Source organism: Pipra filicauda, unplaced genomic scaffold, assembly GCF_003945595.2.
Source record: "Pipra filicauda isolate LSUMZ 115617 unplaced genomic scaffold, ASM394559v2 scaffold155_size1731166_pilon, whole genome shotgun sequence".
Lineage (NCBI taxonomy): Eukaryota > Metazoa > Chordata > Aves > Passeriformes > Pipridae > Pipra > Pipra filicauda.
The window spans coordinates 1,111,280-1,138,059 of NW_024104051.1; the positions used below are offsets into that span (position 1 = coordinate 1,111,280).

At 36.2% G+C, this 26,780-nt stretch overlaps 1 protein-coding gene and 1 long non-coding RNA gene across 2 annotated transcripts in view; one reads left to right on the top strand and one right to left on the bottom strand.

The window, feature by feature from the left end:
* Positions 1–26,780, bottom strand: part of CTDP1 (CTD phosphatase subunit 1) — a 101,074-nt gene that overhangs the window by 15,428 nt on the left and 58,866 nt on the right. Inside the window, exon 12 of the mRNA XM_027721513.2 lies at positions 17,932–18,110. Coding sequence (XP_027577314.2) covers positions 17,932–18,110 — 179 coding nt within the window. The remainder of the gene's footprint in view (positions 1–17,931; positions 18,111–26,780) is intronic.
* On the top strand, positions 15,850–19,122 carry LOC113988178. The gene is made up of 3 exons (XR_003540830.2): positions 15,850–15,964; positions 18,733–18,925; positions 19,020–19,122. It is a non-coding gene; the product is annotated as an uncharacterized LOC113988178 (long non-coding RNA).

Below are 26,780 nucleotides of genomic sequence, written 5' to 3' on the forward strand. Positions count from 1 at the left end.
ACTGTTCTCTCCTGTGACTTTTTTTTTTCTTACCCAGTTAATGATCTGAGGCTTTCCAAAATGCATGTTCCTCTTTAACAGATATTATATTAGACCTTTGCAACAATTCAAAGTATTTCAGAATTTGTAAGAAATAACTGTGAAGGGAATGATGTCCTTCTGTGATTTCTCCTGAAGCAGACTTTGCATCTATCACTTGTTCTATGTGTACCAATGACATACATATGCCAGGAGTCTTAGAACAAGGACCTTCCTCTTCAACAGTTGAATCAGCAAACCTTTTTTCCCTATGGATTTATGTATGTCTGAATATAAAGTAGATGTAGTTAGACCTGTATTTTCTCAGCAACCTTTCAGTAATTTTCTGATTTTGCAGTAAATGGAGATGAAACCAATCAGGTATCTCAACATCCCCCTGCACAGTAAAATTCCATTCTTCCTTTTTCACACATTTGTAATTTCAACACAGAAAAACTATTTTATCAAGGAGAAAGAAAAAATTCAGGATACATCTCTGACAAACAGAAAGAAGGAGAGATCTGTAGCATTTCATGCAAGGATACAGCAAAATGAGAGATAAATACAAATATATAAAAAATTGTTTCTCCATTTTGACATGAATTGTAAGCCTAGCCCAGTAGCTGGAAAACTAGACTTTCAGGCAATTATATCTCAAAAGCTTTACTGAAGAACTCCCATTCAAACACATCTTTGTTGAAGTTTCAAAATCAAAAGTTTGAGCGTCAGGTGTCAAAGATCAGCTCTGGAGTAATTTGTATTTCATGCAACCCCTTTCATTATGGAACAGTAACTTAGAAGAACAGGATGAAGACGTTGTTTCCACTGAAGTTCTAACTATAACAACCCATTTGTTAGAATCCTTAGTCTCCTGCAAAACTCGGTTTGTTATTGCAAACTCTGGATATGAGGAGCAGCTCCTTTTCATCTGTTCATCATACTAAAGTACTTTCAAAGCTAGGCTAGTACTTTAAACACTGTACTTTTTCCAGTATTCTGGAATTACTATTACCCACACTATATAACAGCATTTTTTTTTTAAACGAAAGGGGACTTGAGAAAAAGTTACTATGCAATTCTAAGGTTTGTATCACTCTCTGAAAACTAGTTTACCCTGTGCTTACATCCTCCCCATCGCAGCATGGACAGTGACATGTTAAAGGCCTAGTCATGCATACACATCACTTCCATGACTCTACTGGAACTGTACCTTCTGGATAATAAAAAATCTGCACTTAAAAAAGTTTCCTGCTTTCTACAGGATTACGAGCATGCTTACGTGAAGAAGAAAAGCGCACAAATGTGTGTGTTGTAGTTTTGCATCTGCAACATTACCTTTCTATTTTAATTTAAAAACATATTTCTTCCTTGAAAACTGTTTGGAAAAACCTGAGATACCTTAAGGGGAAAAAAAAAAAGAAGTATATTTTGAATTGATGTGTGCTTCCTCATATTGGACCTCTCTAATGACCAATAATTCTTTTTGCTACTTTGTTTTTGAAGATTAGTGAAATCTACACATTTCTCCCATTTGTCAAATAAATCCTAAGTAAATTCATCTGAAACGTGATATAACACTTCAGTAGGCACAAATGTGCATCAGGGAAAGGTAATTTCCCTTAAGTATTCCATAAGGCATCCATGAAGAATTTCTTACAGCTTTAGCTTCCCTCACAGAATCTTAGCGTAAATTTATAATAGAAGTGCTAAAGAAACCTAAGGCTAAAGGCTGTCAACATTGTTGTTTAATCTCTTAAATGTCACAATCAAGAATCACAGTAAAGGAAACTAAAGCAATACATGCTTCCCAAATGAAGGTGCAAGCACAAAGCTTGCTTAATCACCCCACATACCTTTCCTAAATCCTCAGATTCTAACAGTATTCAAAATTTTCTTTTTAAGCATTAGATACACACAAAGATCCCAGACAAACAAGTGAAATATATTTTAACAAGAACACACAATTTCCTACAATATTCACTTGTGAGTCCTCAGGGCAAAACTGCTAAGGATGAGCAGCACAGATCTTTCCGTCAGACACACGTTCATCCCTCAGAACTGATGCCTGAGTTTTGGGGAGAGTTGCCCAGTTCCTTCCCCTTTTTATTTTTTTAAATAATTGGCTAAGATATACTATAACTAAATATATACATATACTAAAAGCTAATCCTTTATATCAATATGTGGCAGTTATAGTATAAAAACTATTGCTTTTAAAATGCTTTATCTTCACCACATACATAAGACATAAATCACTTAAAATTTCACATAGAGATTGTAATTTGAACTTTTTTTTTGTTAGTGGAACATAGCTTTATGTCCGTGCTGCCCAAGAAGTCATGAGTTTCAGTCTCCCTCTTACCATATTTTATGATGCCCAGATAAAATCAAAGTATGGTTTTATCAATTGTCCTTTCAAAAATCTTAAAATTACTTCAAATTTCTTATGTAATGGAAACAGATGACAACTTTCTGAAGCCTAAGGAAAAAAAGAAGACAGATGATACTGAAGGGAGAAAATAAGTGATCAGGAATTCAGAGAGTATAAAAGCCTAAGCCGGCCAATGGGAATTATTAATTAATGTTTTTATTTATAGAAAGATGTTATGGCATATTCATTTAGAAGAGTGGCTTCAGAAAATGGGAAGTCTAACCAATTAAAGAGCTGTAAAATACTACCAGCAAGACTAACTGACAAAATATCTAAGACAGGCACTTCTGTACTTAAACTCTTAAGACATTTAAAGAGTACGACTCAAACTTCTCTTCCTCCAACTTGGGAGTCACTGAAAGACATACCTCAAAGAAAATGCTATCATACCATTATCTCTGAAAGGAATAGAAAGGGTGCACCACAGCAGGAAGAAACTCCAGTCATGACTCTGCCACACCAAAGGTATGTGGTGCTTTACACCCAAAGTACATAATTTTGATTTACAAGAGTCTATTTTCCTCTCAAATGTCTTCAGGATTTGATTTTGCCGGGTTCTCTTCCCTCTGATCCCTCCAGAACTATCTGGTTCCTTACATCAAGCTACCATCCCTGGCACTTCACATATTTTCTATTAGTTTCCATAAAATTTTTATCTTCCTTTCTTCTTCTTGTGCCTTCTTTTCTAATTTAAACTCTCTCTCATCATCACAAGAGAAACATGCCTTTTTGCCAAGATATCCAACCATGTAAAAATTGGAAAGTGATGAAATGGAAGGGATCCCCAGCTCAAAACAACATTGCAAAGTGTTTTGCCAGAAAGAAAAAGATATTCCTTGATAAGCAATATGGATGTCATAGGCATTACACTCTAATATTCATCTCTTATAAATTATACTTGTGTCCACAGCTTCTGCAAATAAAGCATCGCATTAAAGTTCATATCTTCCTTTATGAACTGTGAAGGAGATTAAATCCACGAGGAGCTGGAAGGAGAACTTCACAAAAACAGGCAATGGTAATAGTTCAAGGGGTTGTTTTTAATGTAAAAAAAAATCAGAAGTGCTAAAACTCTGCAAGAGGTGATAGCAAATATCAAAGACATTTTAATTGGTAGACTGAACGAAAACTATCTAGGCTTGAGAAAGTTTGTGTCACTGTTGTCGACCTCTTTCAGAAGATGAGAACATGACATTCTTTCCTCTTCTTTCTTCCACACTTTAATGCAATACGTCAATAGTATCTAGTGAAAGCTATTTTTATTGGGAACAGCTTTTAATAACTGGCTGCTATTGATCAAATATTTGTACCAGAAAACTATTCTTACAAAGAAATGCTCCTTAGTTTTACAGCTGTACAAAACAGGGGCAGCCAGACTCTGTGGGGAGAGTCACTTCCTTCCCCTTCTTTCCAGCAAGATATACAAAGATCAGATCAACATCACAGGATAAGCTGGGTTATCCTTGACAATAGAGAACTCGGGTAAATCAAGTATTATCAGGTCCAGCAGGAGCACAGTCCAAGAGACATCAAGCAAAATTTAGATCCATTGATAGAAGCTAGGGCACTGCAAGACCCAGATTTATGTTACTGCAGCTCCAGAGAATGCTCTCAGATGGGTGCAAAAGTAGTGGAATAAAGGAAAACACATCTCAAAATAAGCCCTTCAGAGATAGCACACTGAAAACATCCTATTTGTATTGCATGGACCTACCTCGGTTCTGGGGGCTTTATAAGCTACCTAAAAGAGACTACCCAGCTGGCAATTGTGCAGCTTGGAGGTGTCAGACCTGAATTTGTACTATACTTGCTCAACTTCAGCATTTCAGTGTCCATAAGTATGCATCTAGCTCTTAGCTACCTTGGTCAAATATTTACCCCATGTTCCCTACTCCTTCACTGCACAGCATGGCCTCAGCCTTCCTCCTACAGCACTGCACACCACTGAGCTCAACCAACACAGAAGCCAGTGAGGAAAGGTGTTTTGCTGGATCTCATTCATAAATGAATAAGTGAGTGCTGAGGGAAGTGGGTGATGTCATTGTGAGACCACTCTCAGTCTTTAAGTGATTATGGTGATTGAGAGGTGCCTGATGACCAGAGGAATGCAAATGTCACTCCTATCTTTAAAAACAGCAGGATCAAGGGAACTACAAGGCAGGTCAGTCTCACCTCAGGCCCTGAGAAGATGAAGGAGCAACTGATCTGGGAAACTATTTCCAGCCACATGAAGGACAAGGTGATCAGGAGTGGTGAGCACAGCTTCACCAACAGGAAACTGCTTGGTCAAACTCATAAACTCCTAAAATGAAATGACTGGCTTGGTAAATGAGGGGAAAGTGGAGAATACTAAGGACTTTGACAGCATCTCTCACAAGATCCTCATAGACACTGCTGATGTAGGGATAGGGTGTGGATCTAATCAACATGTACAAAATCCTGAGGGGATAGTGTAAAGAAAATAGAGCTAGGCTCTTCTCAGTGGTGCCCAGTGACAGGACAAGAGGCAACAGGCACAAATTAAAATATAGGAGGTCCCCTCTTGACATCAGGAAACAGTTGCTCACTGTGACGGTGATTAAGCACTGGCTCAGAGAGCTTACTGAGGCTTCATCCTTGGAGATACTAAAAACTGCAGCATCCTTGGAGATAATAAAACCCTGCCTCTCCATCTCTTTTGAGAAATCCTGTCTTACACAGGATTGTCATCAAACACCAGAAATTTCATGATTGCGCAAAGAGCCTGATGCAGAACAAATGCTAGAACAGACTTGCAGAGACATGAAATCATTCATCTTACCTGCTATGGGAGCTACTCCCAGCGCTGAGCACCTGGGCACCCATGTGAGGGCCAGAACTTGAGGAGACTGTACTCACCTCTGGCGCTCTCCCTCCCTTGCTTGTTCTCCCCATCTTTCACCCAAATATATTCCAAAACTTTTGGAAAAAAACAGTGGCATGCTGGTTCTGCCTCCACCACCACAACACTAGAGCACAGAGATGGGCAGACAGCTAGATGACTTGCTATAATGAGATCTACTTTTCCCATAATTTTCATCCTCCATTGCCTCAAATACAACTCAAACCCATCCATTACATTCTTCCCAGGTCTGGTTGTGCCAGTCATAATCAATCACTGCATAGTCTCTAGTGCTTTACAGACTGATGCATCAGCTCTCACAGAGAAAAAGGGACCATAGCTGAACAAATCTGGGCTATACATTACAAAGACAAGACATTAAGAGATCTATCTTTGCAAACCTGCTGAAAATTTGAATCTCTTCCTCCCTGACAACTCATGATACCAGAAGATAACAGAAAAATCAGAAAATAAGAACAGCTTCCTGTGGCTGGAAGGGTTTCCAGAGTCTCTCATCTGTCTCATTCTGAATTTGGGATGGCGGTTCCTTATAAATTCTGTAAAGGAAAAACTTCTCAAGGGATACTTGAGGTTTCTGGACAAAATCTACAGAATCCAAGAGACTTGCTTTCTAACTGAAGCATTCCTTCTGTTCACCTGGATATATCTATATTTGTGCCTACATTTTTGTATGTGGACAGAACACAATTTCAAGCAAGAACACACAACACTATACCATTGAAAACACTGGTAAACTCATGACTAAGGCTCTACAGAGAACAGAGTGAATAAGTGCATCATACATTCCATTTTCTGATTTTCTCAATGCAGCAGCAGCTCACATATCTAAAACTGAAGATGGTACAAACTGCCTGTTAGGTTCTCCCTGAGTGTGTAAGAAAATGTGTTTGTACACACTAGAAATAATTAAGCTGTTGGGTTGCTTGCTTTCCAAAGTAAGCATCCTGAACAGGAGAACAATCTTAGTTATTTGCAGGTTTTCGCCTTTAAGTCTTCCTGCAGGTTGTAAATACAATTCGTACACACAGTCAAGAGAAGACTTTCTAATATAAATCATAATTTTTCAGTGTAAGTGGATGACACTAGAGTCTTACAGACAACATTATAGGAGTAAAGCCAACTATAAAATTGCAGAGAAGACTTCTCTGAAAAAAAACCTAGGCAAACTGCAATAACTTTTTTCTCTAACACATTGAATATTCAAATTCATTTTCTCAAGTATTTTTCTTAGTTTTCTTGAAAACCACAGGCACACTGTTTACCAACAAGACTAATTAGCAGCTGCAAACACAACTGTAATTTAGTCTGCAACTTAACTGAAGTTATAGTAGGTATATTTTTAGTAACGGCCTGAAAATTTAGGCCATTAAATTCATTAACAAGCTTGAAGATATGAATGACTCATCTACTTAAGTGCTTTTATAAAAAACCTAAGCCATGCATTCATTTGCTTATATAGCTGATTTTGCCATTCATCAGTGTCACGCTTATAATTTAAGTAATTTATGACTTGAAATTTTAAAATAAAGCAATGTACTGCAATGTCCCAACATTTAAGGGATCAAGAAATAACTACAAAATTGTGTTTGCTGTCTAGATATGAGACTATCAAAAGTGATAAAAAAAGGAATTGAACCCCGTAAGTGTATAGAAGTTTAAACAGAATAATTCCAGTGACTTTTCTACTATTGCCCTGTTGACACTGTATGTACTGAGAAAATACATTTGGCATTTATGCATGTGGCCATACAGCTGATTAAACTCAGAAAGAGGGTTTTACTGTGGACAAGCCCTCAGCTCATTTTGCAGATTGAAGATGTATTAGGGGCTGGTGCATGGAGTTAAACCCCAGCTTACAATGATCTAAAGGAAATTATGAACTCCAAGACCCCTCAGGGAGGCACACCAAAGTTTTGCTTCAAAGGTGCACTCCATATCTGGACTAAAACATGCACACTCACCATCACCATTTGCTTCTCTGCTGAGGGTTGAGTACCTAATATATACACAGGAACTTCATTTCCCATAACTGCTTTCAAACATTTACCATCACATGTACTATAGTTTCCCCTTTTGATTTATCTCTGAAGAAATCTGAAATAAATATCCATTTATTTTATGCTTTTGCTAATTTTGTTTTCTAAATAGCCACAGTAGTTCAAACTATACTTGATGATTCATGAGCTTTTAGATTTTTCCACATAAACTTTTCTATATGAGATCAAAAAGTTTAATTCCTTTAAATTAGGAAAAAAATAAAAAGCTTCTTTACCACAGGAGCATCAGAAAACTAAACACAAAAGCTAAAAGTGAAGGATACACAGACCAGGTCTGGAGGTTTAAGATAGTAATGTAAAGATCACTTCTCTTTAAAAACTCAACAAATTGGTACAGATTTTATCTTAAAAATCCCGCTGGGGAAAAGTCCTCTTAATCAGAGAGCATATAACAAATGAAGAAGAAAATTATTTTTCACCGAGTTGGTAATTTTGAGGTTATTTACTCGTATTAGAGAACTCCAATCAGTTTTTCTAAAAGGTAATGTCAACCTCCCTTTCTAACAGCATTATCCTCTTCTGTGTCAGATCTCCCAGATACCCTTCCATTTGTAGAAATTATTTTTTTCTTTTCCTTTCTTTTTTAAATAGAAATGTAACATTCAACATAACAAACAATTTAGTCAGGCATGTCTGACTTTTTTCCCTCTACTATCAAATAAAATACCATACTGAAAATAGCACCACACATTCCTTAGACCACACCTATCTACCAATAACTTTCAGCATCTTGCAACCCCTCTGTGGGTTTACAAGTGTCTGCATTTTCGCTTTCTACTGACACCCCAATGCTGCAAAACCCTGATATAACTCTCATACACACATTTTTCAATCCAACATTTCCATATGGTTTAAAGTCATATGACATAACATGCCATAGATACACCTCATAGCTTTGGAGAAGGAGGAAAAAAATACAACCTCTAGTTTTGAAGGGCATTCATTATAGCAGAATGGAGACTTAACTAAATTTAATATTGAGAAAAAACTTGAAAATCACATTTTTGGCACACAAAAATCTACAGAGACCTTTCTATTAGTAAAAACTTCCTAGGAAGATTATATAGAACAAAGCAGAGCAAATTAGGTATAATCCTTTCACAGCAATGGAATTTTGAATCTTTTGTGAAAAGCAATCTATATGAAGCATTACAACCCCTGCAATGCATCCAACAAAGTGAACACGTTAGCCAATTAAGACACGGCAAATGAGTAAAATATTTGTTTTGCAAATATAATTTCAAATGTTTTGTATAAAAGAGCTGGACGATTCAATCTTAGTCAAAAAGATTTCTTGAATGTTAAGAAAAGACAACTCAATCAGTAAAGTAGCTTTGAAATAGCATGTAGCATTAACACCTTAAACCTTTTACACAAAACTATTTTCAAAGGAATTTCTCTCTGTGTCTATTTTGTCCAAATTCAGAAAACTTCTGAATTTCTCAGTGTACATAGTTTTCAAAATATAATGTGAATGTAAAGTTGTAAGATCCTTCAATATTTTCCTTCAACATTGAGGGGTCTGTGTCTATAAACCAGGCACAGAACTACATATTTAACCCCTTAAGTCACCTGAAATGTAGATCTAAAGAGAGAATCCCTCATGACTTTGACCAAGTCTGTGTGTTCCTTGTACTCCTTTCTGCTCACATAAGAAAAAATCTTCAGAACAAAAGCAGACTTTAAACAGAAGTGAACAATACTCTATAAATAGCCAAAGGCTGAATACTGTCTGACCTAGCTAGAAGGGACAGCACAGTGACCTCAGGAGTTAGTGGTATCCTTCATACTCTTAACCCTGTTCTGTGAGCCTGGCAAACTTTGCTGGAGAGAAAAATGTTAAGCTCCAGATAAACTCTGGTTGCTTTCTTACAAAATAGGTGTCTCCCTAGCAGAAAAACATGGGAATGTTAAGCTGAAAAAGAAAACAGAACTGTGTAGTCCCTCCCCACAGGAAGCACTCCTTTTCCCTTGCTTGACTAAATGACTTGCCTGCAACAATACTGCTCTTGAACACAAGGTAACTATAACTTTCTGATATGAGGAGACACTGAAGAACAGCAAGTGGTCAGCATAGTAACTTATTTTCTGGGCCATGAGTAACAAACAGGTCTCACAGTTCTTTCAGTTGCTGCAGCCATAAAAAGTAAATTTTACTCTAACAAGTTGATCTTAGCATGGCGGAGGCAAAAAACCAACCCTTTGCCCTGCCCTTTCCCCTCTGACAAAAAACACAGATAAGCACTGCCTGCAGCTAACAGTTTGCTCAGGGCAGAAGTCATGCCTGATCTCCCAGTTTTCTGTAATAACCAGAAAGGAAAAAGCAAGTAGTTTCTCTTACCAGTGAGCTTAAACCTATATTCTGTAATATTTTTACATTAATTACAGAATAACTCAGCATTTTACAAGAATGATGCTTAACCTCATTAATGATGAGACAAAGCTTCCCATCTTCTAGTCACACTGTTATAGGACTTACATCGTCATAACCATTCTAATGGTTATATTCTATATTGCAAAAGTCTTCAAATAGTCCTTCAAAAGAAAGACTGGCTTAGCAAACTGCCATGTTACTCTCACTTGCAAATGAAGCACAACCCATTACATATAGATAATATTTGTGAGGCCATGGCATAAGAAGGCTATGATTTGCATCTTTAAGAAAAAAGAAATCTAGTCTAAAGATAATAAGTGGGGTGATAAACAGAAAGATGCTGGCAAGTAGATACAGTTTTAATAGTAATATTTCCAGCTCCTGATTCCTCCTACTGCATTTTTTAATTCTCCACTGATAGTTATAAAATGCATCCAATATGATGTTGGAGCAGTTGAGTTTGTCAATGACTTCTCTCTGCAATTACATTCTAAGACTGTTGAACTTTTCTGATTCAAAATCCACTTAATTTTCAGGTTTCAGTTAAAGCTCCAGAGATCAATGAGTAAAGACACACGCAGAATAACTCTCAAATATTTAGTGAAACTTTATGATAAAGATTGCTATAGGGAAGGAATCACTTAAGAGCTTGGACAGTTATTTCACTTCAATCAAATCTACTTTTCATGGAAACAGCTACTCAAATAAAACTGTGGTCTGTAACTACACTTTTCAAGTATAAATATCCTTTGCACAGCTTGCTCTTAAAAATAATCTTTTCTACTTTATAACAAAGACAAGGACCAAAGGGTGGGATTTATCTTAGCAGATGCAGACATTCAAAGTCATCAAAACAAAGTATCTCCCCAAACTACTTTTTCCTCTGAGGAGAGATGGGGATAGAATGCCTGGTTCGGAAATACGTGTATTTGGAGTGCGACCATTTTACCAGGAATTTGAGAGACAAACAAAGACAAATCTGAGAATCAACCTAAGCAGTATATCTGAAACAAAAGTCCCAACTGTCAAAAGAAATAGTGTTCTAACAACTTAAAGAATGCAGTTAAGTGTGGATGGGATGCACCTCAGTTAACTAAAGCAATCCTAGTGAGTCTTTGAAGATGGTCACTAGTCAGATCCTAACCATATCAAAGATTGCGGCTAAAGGATGCCTGCTTTGCAGGACATCTCTTTACCTTTAGAATCCTAAACATTCTGGATTACAGAACTTTTATAGTTTCTCTAGCAGGAAATATTTGTTATTACTTTACTAATCTCATAAAATGGGGATGGGCTAAAATGTGCTGAACGAACAGTTGGGAGAAACACAATACCTGGAATTTTGCCACATTTGGACAATTTTCAAGAAGGCCTAAAAAGGCACAACCTTCATACATAAAGAATCTATCAACTGAGATACAACACTCCAAAAATCAAGAGTTACCAAGCCATGCACATCTTATTTTTTTTTCAGTACAGCAAAGCTAGTATGGTTTTTTTTTTCTTCTCCTTTCATATTAAACTTTGTCCCCCCTCAGCTTAAATGGCTGAATCTTTTTTACTCAATTCTTCCAAAAGCAATGAAGCGTAAAGCATAGAGCAAGTCTGAAAGTATTTTAGCTCTAACAGTTTGTCTGGCAAACTTAGATGCCAGTAAAATGGAGTTATGCAAGAAGGCAGTGTCAGGCAACTTAATGCTACTGATCTCACCTATTAAATTGTTTACCAAAAGACCATTTCTGCAAAGACAAATGCCTTCCACCACAACATCTTACCACTTGCCAAACCCTTCATTCTGCCTGGTTTGCTTTTTAGCCCTTTTAATCTAAGTAAGCCCAAAAGGACCTCAAATTTAACAGGCTCGTAGGTGTTACAGCAGTGTGATTTCTACTTGGCAAAAAGTTTGGTTTGGATAAGTATTTTAAGTATTTACCACACATGAAAAGAGAACCCCATAAAACCTTTACCAGGCTGCAGTTTAATAATTATGCAGTTGCTCTTTGCTACCTTCTCACACCCCTACAATACATTTTTACAAGACAACTGTATGCACATCAGTAGTTACATTTTATAACCATAAGCATTTAATGACAAGCCTAAATAATTAGGAATATTCTGAGAATATAAGCTGATCCTAACATACTAGCAAAACTGTGTGAATAAGTGGAGTGAAAAAGGGGAGAGATACAGTATAAATACTTTAACATCAAATTTTCTTTATGAGAAAATGTATATACATAAACTCAAAAATATTTCTGTGTTAAGAAAAAAAGCAAAGTATCAAATACAAACACTCATTTCCTGCATGTTTTTGATTTTATGGCTTAATAATAAGGATCTAACAACGTCTTCTGAATTTTTTTTTGTTTGTTTCCCTTTATTCAATCCTCTAGAACCTGGATCTACACTTTTCTAGCTGGTAAACAGTGAAAGAAACTTGTTCATTCAACACAGCACAGAGGGTAGAATACTTGGGACTAGACACATTTAAAAAAAAAAATCACTTTTAGAGGAAAAAACATTAATTAAAATGGCTTAAAAAAGCTTTTATTACCCCAGTATTGATTTTCTCATGTGGAAATTTTGGGTAACACAACAGCTTTCAAGTAAAACCATTCCTAAATGAAAACTTACATTTAATGTTTACAGTAGACTCTAATTCAAAAATGATATTTAAGTACAGAAGCAAATTATGCTTTGCACGCCCAGAGTCCTCTTCCATTTTAGAGCCTTCATCAAAATCACTTCCAAACAGAAATGACATTAAAATTTTGCAGAACAGCTGGCTCATGTGAAAACAGCAAGATGTGCTGCCAACAGGAGCGCTTGTCTTTAGAAGCTGATCATGGACTTCAGTCTGGAGAGTTTCACAATTGCTTCCGGGAAAAAACCTAACTGAAACTGCAGTAATTTTTTTAATTGCTTATGTGGACTACATCAAGGAGTCCATTTACTTCCAAACTGTCAGAAATGTAAAGAAATTCAGTGATTTAAACATATTCCTAACTTGCTCCAGCTATGAAAACAGTTGTTGTAACAAGAAAAATTTGTGCCATGAGGAAAGAACAAAAATTTCCACTTTGGAAGTTGAATGCAATCAATAGTTTTGAGAAAAATGAAGTCAGTGGTAGTTTCAGTTCTTAATGCCTCAAAATACCCCTTTGAATAGACTTTTAAACTCTTCACAAGAGTACTGTACAGACTCGAAATACACGGACCAGTCCAGGTGTTTTACTCCCTATATAAGTTTTAAACCCAAGAAAAAAGGAATTGTGGTAACCTTGCAAAAAAAATCCAGTCAGAATTTTGTTCTGTTATGTAAAAAAATATTAACCACATTGTGTAATTACCTGAAGCATGTTTTCTTCTCCCAGATGTTTAATTTGGAATGTTGAATTAGATTGAACTTACAGAAACTAGATGAATCATGAGAGACAAATTTGGGCTGCTCTCTGTGAAATAGACTTGAATCTTCATAAGTGTAATAATTTATAAAATTGGAGATATCACATCATCTATATTGAGCTTCCTTTACTTGCTCCACCTTAAGAAAAGGAATTTCCAGGGAAGCACCTTCAAGTTGACAAATATCACTTATCACTGTAAATTCTTAGGGCAAACCAGCCTTTCCCACAACTGGGAGAGGAGATGGTTACCTGTCAAGGATCTCTAATTTTTTAGAGTTTAGGTCTGTTTTTTTGCCTACTCAATAATTATACGTTCTCTTCAAAGGCTGAGCGGGTTTCCTCCTTTGTTAAGGAGACATATTGGATCTCACTAAAATGGAGGGAGATGCTCATTAAAACGCAATATTTGAGTAGGAAAACTACATTTATTTACCAAATTACATTAAGGAACAAGAATGAGCTGCTGCTCCTATCAAACATACTTTGATTGATTTGGGATTCATGATATCATTGCCAAAATCAATAAATGGGCTGTATTTGCTTCCTGTAGTTTTCCAGCAATCTTAACTCTATGCAGAGATCTTAAACCCCTTAACCAAGGCTGCAAGATTCAACCTAATTCACCAACGCTTAACTGAAATGCTGCCTCTGCAGCACAAAGATAGGTGTAATAAGCTTTGAGGGAACACAGTCTTTAAAATGAGACATTTTCATCTGTAATCCCACAGCCACCGGCATGGCAGGCCCACAGCCAAAACCATGGTGCAGTTCTAGAAATGAGCTGATACTCCAGTTCTGGCCAATTTCAACAGTAATAATCTCCTGTTCTTATAGAGGGAGTCTGAACAGGAGATTTTCATAAGTGCCTCACTATTACACATGGTAAAACTCTAATGCTCCAGAAACATGAGTAGTTTAGAATGACCCCATATCACAGAGATTCAAACTCTGAAGTGATTATTTGGGAGAAGCTATATCAATGAGAGTAAAATAAAGTTCAATTTTCTTCAGACAAAATTTTCCAATTATCTTCAACAGCAAATAATTGTTTACCTTTTTTTTTTTGTTGTTGTTCACTCTAGAATCAAGGCTAATGTTTTCTGCAACATCCAAGCACTGACCACATACAGAAATTTTGATCCCCTTTCATTTTGCAGTTAGCCATCACTGAGTGTCCCCTTAAATAAAATCTACTCCAAGGGAAAGGAGCTAATGAAAGATTTAATTCTTAAAATTAACTTCACACAATGTATTTTTTCTAAGGTGACCTTACACAGAAGCTCTTTAACAGACAGATTACTTGATCCAGGAAGCAGGAAAGGATGAGTTAAAACCATCAATAACTCTAAAATTTAGATCTTCAGCTTTTCTATATCAAAACAACAGTATACTCACATCATCTAGACAGGAATTCTGGAAGAATATACAGTGTAATAACACTACAACTTTACTTGTGAAACAATGCAATGAGCTGTTTGGGTAAGAAAATAGATGAACCATCATTCTTTGGAATAATGCTTGAATTTCTACAATTATTTCATCAACCATATTTGAGATGTGCTGTTGGCTATTAAAGGTACTTTCAACAAGCCTTTGGCCATATACCAGTTAGTTCCTTAGTATGTTTTGGATAGTTTGTCACTGAAATTGTTTTCAAAAAAAATCCCAGACTACAACAAATCTAAGTCTCACAGCCTGGGAAGCACTGAGCTGTAAAAACTTAAGTCCCAAGATTCTCAAAACAGAGTGTCTGCAGACTGGGAACTGGAATAAAGTTACAGTGACAGTGAATGTACTGGTTCAATTAGGATGAAAGATGTCATCAACAAAACTTTGCACAGGAGTTTGCAGCAGCCTTTTCTGTCACTAAGAAGAAAGGAAAACTATAATTTCTGTCTTCTAGAAGAGTGACTGTTATAAGGAAGTCACTCCTTACATGTTGTATTATATTTGAAAGAAAACACTTGGGAATTAAAATATCACCGTTGTTTTTAAAAGTCTAGTAAATGGGCACAGAAAAGACAGTTGAGGGACTTCTGAGGCTCTGAGTTCAATTTTCCTTGATTATCAACTAGCAAAGGATGTAGGAAGATGATATGGTTTGAAGCTGGCTCCCTGCCAAGTCTCCAAATCTCACCACAAAAACTCCCCCCGCCTCCTGAACCAAGGGAAAAGAAAAAAAAAAAACCAAGAGAACCGAAACAAGAGAGAGACAGCTAAAGCAATATATATAAATATATTTACACTTATATTACAGTTATATACAATTGAAATATATATACAATTTCAGAAGGAAAAGGGAAAGGGGAGGGGGAAGGGAAAAAAGGAACAAAACCAAAATAAAATATATACGATCAATAGCCCAAGATCTAGCAACTAAAAGAATTAGCAAAAGAATATCTTACTACTCTCCTTGGGACAACAGAGAGTCACGCTGGAACGATCGCCGGCAACCTCCGTCTCCCAAGGTCGGCAAGGCCTAACCAGGCCTCGCTCCCCAACACGACAGACTCAACAGCAGGGAACCTGCACCTCCAAGCCGCCGGAAGGAAAGAGAACAAAGGCCTTTCCTCCTTTCTTCTTATAGCCTGGCTTACGTAAAAATTGTAGGGAATACTGGGTAAATCTGGGCCCTTCCTTGGTTACAAACTGGTCACCAAGGAAGGCCTAGACTAAACTACCACAGAAAAATACTGCATTTCCCCTCCCCTAGTAGCTATAAGTTTTCCCAAAGATTACTTTTTTCCTCCATGCTTGAGAGCTTCAAAAGTGGCCCCAATCAGAGAAATGATCAAGGTATTCTGTAGATATTAAGACTGAAGACTAACATTAAACTTAAGTGCTCGATTTTGTCTTATAAGTGCTGTGGTTCCAGTGTCACTAACTACTGGAGAGGTACAATGGAACAATGCTTACCAGAAACCTACAGCCTCTGCAGACCTCATCTCTGCTAGGAATGAGCTGAGCCAGAACAGAGGAGTACTGGATCGTATCTGGACTGTTTTTCTCTTGTTCATCTTTTGTTTTTCAGAGACTGTTACATTACCCTTCCTGTACGGTATCTCTTTAGCAGATACAACACTGACTGACCATGAAAACATCAATTTAAAGCTTCAAACTTAAAATGTAATTGGGATGACTGGCTCCTTTCTTATCAAGCAGATTTTCTGCCTAGTAGACACTGGGTTAGCATCTGAACCAGCACTTTGTATGTTTTCCAGCATGTCATTCAGGCTCAATCCTGAATGCAATTTAACAAACTGACAAGGAAACTCTTAAGAGGTCAAAAATAGAAAAGTTACTTAAGAAGTTGCTCAAAGACTTTATCCCAGGAATAACACTACTATGTCTACATAGCTTCTGAGTGAAGAAGTATTGCCAAGTTTACTTACAACCTGTCCTGTATATAGAATACAAGTTAGAGCAAGTACATTTGCAATTATCTTTTTACCCCATACATAGAGAATAGTATTTAGCAATATTCCTTAATAGGATTCTTTTTTCCTTTGGTTTTTAGAAATTGATGTATTTTCTACACAATGAAACATGACAGTAATACTGTCATGAATTAACAGTGACATGCCACCACCATGACTCGTTGCTTCAAATTACATTCTAAAAACATTCATCACCTGCTTGCTTCCTCTTCCAACCTTTATTTAGGAGAGAATTTTTCTTCTATCCATTTGAGACGAATTAAATTCTCATACCTTTAGATTGACTTTTTCTAAAGTACAATCATTAGAAAGACCAACAATAAAGTAAAAGGCTTTGCAAGCTTCCCATATAGCTCCTTCTCTAATAAACCCCTGACACACAGAAACATTGCTACCCCAATCTAAATCTCCTCATAAATCTTTATATATAGCATTCTGTCACAGTTTTTGCAGTTTTTCTCATACCTGCTTTGTGTGCTAGAACAAAGTTCAGAAAAGTTAAAATAATGTAAATAAGTCGCTTAAGTCCTACTACTTATATTAACTTCATTAAGGAAAAACCATCAGAGCTTAAATTCTTATGGCTGGGAACAGAGTTCAGTTAAGAGAGCAGAAAGGAATATAACACACATCTGAGTCATGTTTGCACTTTCAGCACCTTGTGGTATGGGATGATGACTCCAGCAATTCTAAATTAAAAATGCTATAATCTTCATCTTATTCTAAACTGTTAGGCTTGAAAACTAGTAACAGGCTGTAAATTCAAAACCATTCATAAACATTATTAAAAGAAGCACTTATATTAAGTTCTAGTTCACTAGCAAATTGGTTGACAGACATCATTCAACAGTCAATGCTGGGATACTAAAATCAATTTTGAAGAAGAGACTAGCAAGTTTAAATTTCTTTCTGAGTAGAGAAGCATTTTAAGAACCTCATTGTTATCAATGACCCATATAGAAGTATCTAAAAAATTCAGGATAAAAAACCCCATAGCTTCCCAAAACCACGCTTTATTTTACTTAAAGTAACACTGCAGAGGACACAGTCCTATATCTGACACAGGATCAAGACTACTTTAAAAGCATAGTTGAGTAGACTTCAGTTCTTTCTGAACAGGCTGGTTCTCAACAGACATTTAGTGAGATGACTTCCTTAAATCAATCCCAAAACACTGTAGAAATAAGCATGACAATTTCAGACTTATGAGAAAATGTTACTTACATACAGAGGTTAATGACAGATTGGACAGTCGAAAAGCATGCTGAATAGCGCCTAAACACAACAAAACATTAATGCTGCTTCTTATATTTGAAAAATTCATACCTGGGTATACTGCCTGTTAAGCTTCTTTCACTTGATGATGATGACGATGATCCAGGTCTCTGATCTGTTTTCCTTCCTAGAGTCTCTGTTGCACTAGTTTGAGGTTTTTCACCTTCCTCTTCTGGTTTTTTTTTTTCACTATCACTTTCATCACTGCCTTCTCCTAAGATGTCATCCACCTGCCAAAGAGTAGAGAGTCAGTGTATCTTCTAACAAACTACTCTGTATCAATCTTTCATAATAATTGGGTTGCTCTTTATTAATCATTAAGAACATGCTTCAACTTTCCTTGGCCTTCCCCTTGTAACAACTCTGGCAATATTCTGTTCAAATTGAATATATTCAGTTTATGCTTAGCTTAAGATAAATACATCTATACACATACATGATATAGTCACACAAGAAACTATTATAAAAGGAGTGCTGTCTTTTGAAATTAAAGAGACAGATGTTTTACACTATTGTTAACATGTTGATGCATGTTTTCTATTACATAAATTTTGTATTATCATAACATACAGAATCATGTGGGCATATTAAAATCTCTAGTAAGTATTCTTACATTTACAGGTATTCCTTGATGCATATATAACTTTAAAGAAGTCTATTCCTACATAACATAGTATAAATGAAACAATGGACAAAACCCATTTTAAACAGATTGTCTGCTTCTGCTAATTAATAAGGGCAAATCTAGCAAAAGATTGACATATTTAGTTAAATAATTGTTTGGCCTTTGCTTCTGAAAAGTTAGTATAAGATTTGATAATCCTCTAAAAACATACAAATTTGTTCTGACAGGTCTGGATCTGCTGAAACCATCACTGAAAGCAAATCATACTCATGAGCCACCCTGATGAGCTTCAAAAGGTTATATTCTCTTTGAGTTAGCATTCAACCTTCAGAAAGAGACAAAACCACGAGAAAACATAGGTGAAGTTCTCACTGTCTCTCTATTTTTGCGAATGGCAGAAGACATGGAAACAAGCTATGTGTGAGTATTTCTCTACTGATATTTAAGAATTTTTCTTAGAAGCAGTTTATCTCAGCATAAGTTAAAATTTGCTTCACAATTACTCTGTTCTCAGTAATCCTCACCTGCTTTATCAAGAAGAAAAACTCTGCATATGAACATGGACCAAGAGTCAAAGTTGCCCTCTGTTTATCAAACTCATTACAAGGTATACTTGTGAAAAACTATTTCTTCAAATATCTATTTGTTTCAGAGTTCTACAACTCAAGTTAGTACTGGATTTAAAAATCCAGGCTATACTATCCTTGTCTGGAATGATTTCTACACAAAATGAAAAGTAACTTGCAAGATTCTTAGATCTACAGTTTAAGCTGTTCTTCTATTTGCCCTTGTTTTGGTACATTTTCACTACCTGAAACATTGCTGTCCAATGCCCAACTCTTTCACTGTGAAAGCTGCAAAGAAAGCATAATAAAAATGGAACCACATACCAGTTTAGTGCATCTAAACACAGATGACAGTTTCAGGTAGAAACTGTAGGAATTATTATGTCAAATCAAATTACATTGGTCCAAAAATGTTTTTCCTATGAGCAGAAGTTGTCATATGCACAAAAAAAGTCTCAAGTGTTTAAGTATTACAGTTTGGGACAGGATGGCAGGGAGATGTTGCCTGTATAGTTTTGGTAGGAGACACTCAAGGTAGCCAACATGGCCAGCAATTGAGAGCCCAGTGGCAGCACAGATCTACAGCTCTAACAACTCCTTTCCAGCAAGTCTTTAAAATTACACTGCTTCATTTCAAAAGCAATACTTTTTCGGATAGTCTTATATTTACATTCTCTCTACTAAATATGTTAAGCTTTTCAAAGGACAAAGTTAGGCTGATAGACATTGAGTGTTACAAATGCTTCTCTCATACTTAAGTTCTATAGTCTTTTAAAATCTACTTTGTGTGAAGTTTTGACAGATTAGCAGTCTAGTTATTGCCATGTCTGTTTTTCTTTCATTCTGCACAATGACAACTATCCATTTGAACTCTGAATTACCATTTAGTATTAGAATTACTAAGTTAGTTGTACACATATATGTTCCATTTCTCTGAAAGGGCATATAAAATGCATGTATAAATCACAAAAATATGGCAAATTTTGAAAATCATTGCATATGCAAACAGTGTGGAATGGTCCTTACAATCTACTTTAACTAGAAAGGCACCCAAAATACACAGATTCTGCCTAATTATTGACCAAATTGCAAATGTGCTGAAAAATACAAGTATTACATCTTCATCTTCCATAATTTTCAAAAGAAATGAAAAACAAACCATGTTTTCATTACGGCAGTGAGATTTAAGCCCTTCACACTTGAAAAAATTAATAGGTAAAAAAAGTGCATTAACATCTAAGCACCAACTACCTATCTAGGCATCTATCTAACTAATTTATTTATTTAAACTTCAAAGAACGAGGAAACTTAATCTTGTTCAGAACACGACAGATGCTGATGTACCAAGTACCAACTGCAACTTCAGCTTATGTGATTTTATACGATTAGTAAAATGGAACATATAACACTTCACAACAAAATGCCAGCTAACACCAAATCCTACTGATAAGATAGAGCGAGGGGATGCTTACTGCTTAAACACTACCATAGCAGCCATCTTTAAAATAAAGACTTTTATAATCAAGCAAGAATGATTAACAATGAAAAATAATGATTCATCTCTTAAAAATGACAAAATTGTTCCATTCAGCAAGAGAATGAAAAGCCTGACAATTCTTTTAAACGGCCAATTATAAAAGCCACAAAAAGTCCTCAGCTGACAAAGCACAAAGACCAAAGAGCAATAAGATTTTCAGTCTCACTCTCTGATTACAAGCTGAAAAGTACTTAAAGCTTTGTTAAAAAGAAAGTCAAAGCCTTCTGTAGTATTAACAAACCAGATCAGCTGGAAAATGTTTTTACTCCAGAAGTTGAGTTTACACATTCAAAATGAATCCAGACTCCAAGAAAATGCCAAAAAAGAAACCGTCATGAGCAACCTCAATTTGTTATAAAGATTTTGGCAATATTTTGGTACAGTATTTATGGATATGACAGAAACCTACAGTGATGCCTTAAGGTTTTTGGAAGTAGCAATTACATAAGCAGTAATGCAAATGGCATATTAGAAAAAGAAAAGGAGGCGTGAATAAATTTCAATTCTTGTTTTTCAACTAGCAAGTACTTTAAAATCCAAGTTTTAATAGAACTGAGAAGCTACCTTAGCAACAGGACAACACTACTTCAGTGATCTCTCTTAAAAGTGGTACAACAGTCTGAAACAATTCTTTACTGGAATTACAGAAAATTCTACAAAAGGAATAGGTTTCATAAACAGCTGTAAATTTTGTGCTCCAGTTCTGCACAGAAGATACACATATTTCTGCCCCCTCCAGAGTCTTTCCAAAACGACCTTTGCTCCCACTGATCATTTAAATTAAGGGAAAATCAGAAAAAAAACCCCAAGTATTTACAAAGAGTTCTTTAGGTATGTTTCTACTGCCACAAAAATGACTGTTCATCGTTAGCAATGTAAACAATTAAACTGGTATTGACAGTAAGCACAGCTAAAAATCAGCTCCATTTCAGCATGAAACCTGCATGTCCTGAGCATGTATTTGAGATTGTGTTGAATACATTGCATCTTCGGACGAACTCGCAAAAAATATAATCTGCCATCTGAATGCACCAAAAGGTTTCTATATTTCAATACCTTATATTCCTCCCACAGCATATAAAGTAATAAAAAATAGCTTCAAAATGAAAATCAGGTGTACACTCAAGTACACCAGTAATTACAGGTATCTTCATGTAAAACACAGTGTTACCTCACCATACTCTTTAGAGATACTTTAAAATGTTGCTGTGTTCAGTGCCAGGGACCATGATGCTCTCTTAGCAGTTATTAAACATAAAAGCCAGCAGACCACCAGCTCCATCCAATTAGTGAGTAAATGGATGCTCTGCAAACAAATACAAGACTAAAAAAGACAAACAAGTGTTTTGTGCATGAATTCAAATTTCACTAGCTTTATCTGCACTGCATTTCCTTTAATGCTCTTTCAATTACCTGAGTAAGTTTGACTCTCAGTGTTCCTATTCTGGATGATATACCTACATCATAAACACGACCAATACAGATTTCTTTTAATACATATCTCAAACGGTAAGTGTAAGGTAAAAGTTTATATATATTATATAGATTATACGATATACATCTTGCTTTTCTTGTGGTATATTTTTGAGTGGGAGGTAATTGCCTTTTTCCTCTGTGAAGGGGCATTAACCATGTACAGCTTTCTTCAGTTTAGGCAGTAAACAGATTTCTGAGTTATACTGAAAATCAGGCCTTTGGAATGAGAACAAAACCAAACCTGTAACTTGTGCTTCCTGGTACTCGTGGTCCGGAATTGTTTTCATCTACTGTTATCAAACTGCACATAGAAATATTAGCAGCTCTTGGTAATGACCTACCAGTTTTAGGATGAAAAGCAATTATGTGAGAAGAAAAAGCTTTAAGTCTTAGCTCTATGCTGAGCATAGTTCCTACACTCAAATTTGAAAAACGGCAATTTAAAAACCACCATGTGCAAGTTACTTAGAGGAGCTCCCACTGCAGTTCCTGAAGGCTGGACTGAGACCCTGCTGGGAAATGAGCAGTGGCAATACAGCCCCAAAAGCTGGAGTTCACAACACTGCTGACAGCACTGGCTACAACTCCTGCACATATTTTAATTGCAGCCCTGGGCAATAGAGCGCTCCTAAAAGGCAGATACTGCAGGAAAGAAATACATTGCCTGTATTCATTTGACCACTTAACTTTTGGAAATGAAAAGGTACGGTAATTGTGACTACAGCCATACAATTCACTACATTTGAGTTTTACTACTGCAGTTAATACTTTGACTAGAATGAAATGTCACTTAGAGATTACTAAAATGCAACACTAATAATAATCCTGTATCCTTGCTCATGATTGAGACCTCATTCTTCAAAGAACGCCATTGAAAAGTTCTGAGTAACTCTGAATTTCCCACCTAGAAATAAATTCCTAGATTTGAGTAGAAAATTCATAACCATTCTTAAGAACATCAGGAAGTTCTATGGCCAGAACTTGAAACTGCTAAAAGAAATGCGAGGTGCAGTCCTTTCTTGGTAATTAGGATGCCTCAAGTGCTGACTTAAGGACTGTAGGCAGGCAGTCCTTCTAAAACATGAACATTATTATACGACAAGGGGGAATAGCTTTAAGCTGAAGCAGGATAGATTTAGATTACATACCAGGAAGATATTCTTTATTGTAAGGGTGGTGAAACACTGAAACTGGTTGCCCAGGGAAGTTGTGGATATACCATCCCTGGAAGCGTTCAAGGCCAGGTTGGATGGGGCTTTGAGAGTATCCTGGTCTAGTGAAAGGTGTCTCTGCCCACGGCAGGGAGGTTGGATTTAGATGATCTTTAAGCCCCTTCCAACCCAAACGATTCTATGATTTTATGATTATTAGTGTAATGAGAACTGCCATCTTCAATTAAATTAGTAACACTTACTGATATTGGAACTAGAAAAAAAGCCCATTCCTAACTACCAATTTGTGAAATATCAATTAAATTCACATGGACTAAAAGTTACTAATTGTAAGATTCACAACAATTTCTTAATTCAAAGTCTCTAACGAGAAAACATTTCAAGGGAGACAATACATGATTTCTCCAGAGTCTTCCTGAGTCAGTGACATTGCTGCAGCCTGGAAGCTATGGCTTTATCCGATTATAAAGCCATCCAAAACTCTAATCTTCTTTCCTTTATTCTGTTTTCAAAAGAAATCCTCTGCCAAAAGGTCATTAAATAGTAATAGACCTGTAAATCTACACTGTAATTTTTTTAAATGGTGAAATCCAAGATAAAGTAAAAATTACCACAATACCTATGGCAGGTATACAGCTGTTCACCCATCCAGGAGGATAGACTTGATGGGAGTCACTGAAAAACAAGGACGGCATTTCAACTCTGCCTTGTCTGTACACGAGCTTATGACTGGGACAGAAAGGAGAGAGAGCCTGAGCCCACTGGAGGCAGCAAGTATGGAGCTCTCTGCTTCTCTGGTTGCAGCATTTCTAAAATAATGATAGCCTAGCAGAAATAAGAGCTCTGGCTGCTAAATGCAATGATTCTTCAACTTAGACTGCTGAAAATATCCATGCTAAAATTCCAGAAAAGGCTCCAACTACATAAGTTAAAGGTCAGCGCGTAAGAGGATGATCTACAGCCACCCTTCAAAGAAAGAATGTGTTTTTAGTCTGTTACTGATCATTACTTATGACAAGTTCTGGCTTTAGGTAAGACAAAAAACAAGTAGTTGGAAAAGGTTTGTCCTGAGGTTCTTTGCATGGGAGCAACCCTCTGCTGACAAGGGGGAACAGAGTACTGCCTCCTCAGCAGCAAACTGCTTCTCAGGTCACTTTCATAGCTATAAACAACTATGGGCTGCACCATGACCTTACTGGACAGAAAAGAACCCCCATAGTTTGAGATCATGAACGTTTTTTTCCAAATATGGAGAAGTCTAATAATTTTTAACTTACCTTTAAGCCTAATTTTTTCTTCTGTATATGAAAACTTTTCATTTTTTCCTCAATGAATTGAAAAGCTTTTTTACGTATATTTTTACTACCCAAATACTTAGATACAGCTAGCTGAGGAGCAAGAGACTACCATCCATGTCTTCAAAAAAACTAGAAGGTATTTTAGCATGCTTTTAAGAGGTGATGATGTGACATAATGCATGCAAACTTTCCTACAATACACACAGTCTGTATTAAGAAATTTGGGCTGAATTTAAGTTACTTTGAAACAAAACATTTTCTTATACAAAGATGTCACTGGAAGGACAAACTGCCTGAATTAGGTTAAGTTGTCCCTCAGTACATAAAATTTAAGGGAGAATGTGTGATGTAACTTAGTCCCATTTCTTCTGAGTAACCTCAGAAGAACTTGCCTTTCACATTCTGTTTCATCTATTATTTTTGTCTGGCATTAGAGCATTTCTCCTCCTTTCAAATTTCTGACTTTTACAGTAACATAATATGCATTTATGCATGTTCTTCAATGTCCCTTTGTCTCAAACACTTCAAATGCATTTTTCACTGTTCTCTATCACAATTACCACTGGCTCATCTGGGCAGGTGATAAATCAGTAAAACCAGAAGTGTAACAAAAACCTAGTCTTGTTCATAATTAAAAAAACTCCCTATTTTTCCTCTATTTAAATATGCACACACTGAAAACTATCTCTGTACTATCCTGATTTTGATAAACGCATGTTTTAGGCTGGGATCTAAAGTCTCGTTATACCTACTTTGATAGCTTGGAAAACAATTGCTGTAAACAGTTTAAGGAATATTACCAAACCTTAGGAAAAAAGCTTCTATGAGATTTATTTCACACATAATTTACTTAGAGATTGTCTTTTATGTCCTGTATGACTACATATAAATTAAAATGCATTCTGCTGAAACAAAAGCTGGTAAAAAAAAAAAGCTATACATTTATATACTCAATCACAAACTACACATTCTTCAGTATCCGTTTCCTTGCTGAAAAATCACAGGATTTGTCTAGTAAACATGCTCAATACTTGCAAGCTTGAATGAAATGGAAACCATTTGAGTGCTCAGTATTTTCACTATGCAGAATATTAATTTTGCTTTTTCTGTTTTAATTATCCCATCCTTTTTAAAAAAAAACTGATGGGATATCTCAATTAGCCTGTAAACACCTAGAATCACAGAATAATTTAAGCTGGAAGGGACTTCTGAAGGTCACCTGATCCACCTCCCTGCTTGAAGCCAGACCAGTTCTATAAGGTTACTCAAAGCTTTGTCCAGGAGTGGTTCGAGTATCTTCAAATATGAAGATCTAAGATCACTCTGGGAAACCTGTTGCAAAGTTTGATTACCCTTGAGATGAAAAGATTTTTTCATTATACGCAGTCAAAGTAATCCACGTTGCAATTTGTGTCTGCTGCCTCCTGCCCCACCTTCGGGAACGGTTCGCCTCCGTCCTTTTAAACTCTCATGCTGTTGTTCACAGATGTTAAACTCTTGTCACCATCATTAAATGAGTTGCCATGAGATTGAAAGGGTGCATTTTTTTTAAGAAAACACACTAGTTTGGATCTTGGTGGGGCTCTAAGCACGAGTTTTAATATAGCATGGCTTTTTCTATTAGGATAGGCAATCAACCTCTAAACTTTAAATATTCATTTCTGATCTCTGAAGAGCTGGTACTTTAATGATAATGGCAATAAAGACATCAAGACTATGAATTAAAAAAAAAAATAGGCAGAAAGTTGCATGCTGGAATTTAGCCTTATTTTCACAAATTCAAAGCTTCTAATTTGCTTTTTCTCAGAGAGTCAGGATAGGAACATTGAAATTGGATGACAAAAGCTGAGCAACAAAAGGGAAAACGAATTTATTTAGATTTATTCAAAGGCTTCTTCCCTCCCCTGTGTAACACCACCCATGATCAAACAGAAACATGAGTTAGTATACCTTCAACAAATAAGTAGGTTTAAATTTAACTACATGGTTTCCTGGTCTTGCCAGATGAACAGAAGCAAGAAGGTAGAAGGATTGATACTTTAAACATCTTGCTGCTAGACTGATGCAACATCAGTTGAAAGCAGTTACTTTCAACTACTTTTTTAAGCTGGGTTATTAGTTAGCTGAACCACTTTCCTATTCCACTTCAGTTTATGTCTACACTAACACACATATCATAAAAGTACATGATAGCAGGAATAAACTGCTGGAAATAGACTTTGGATA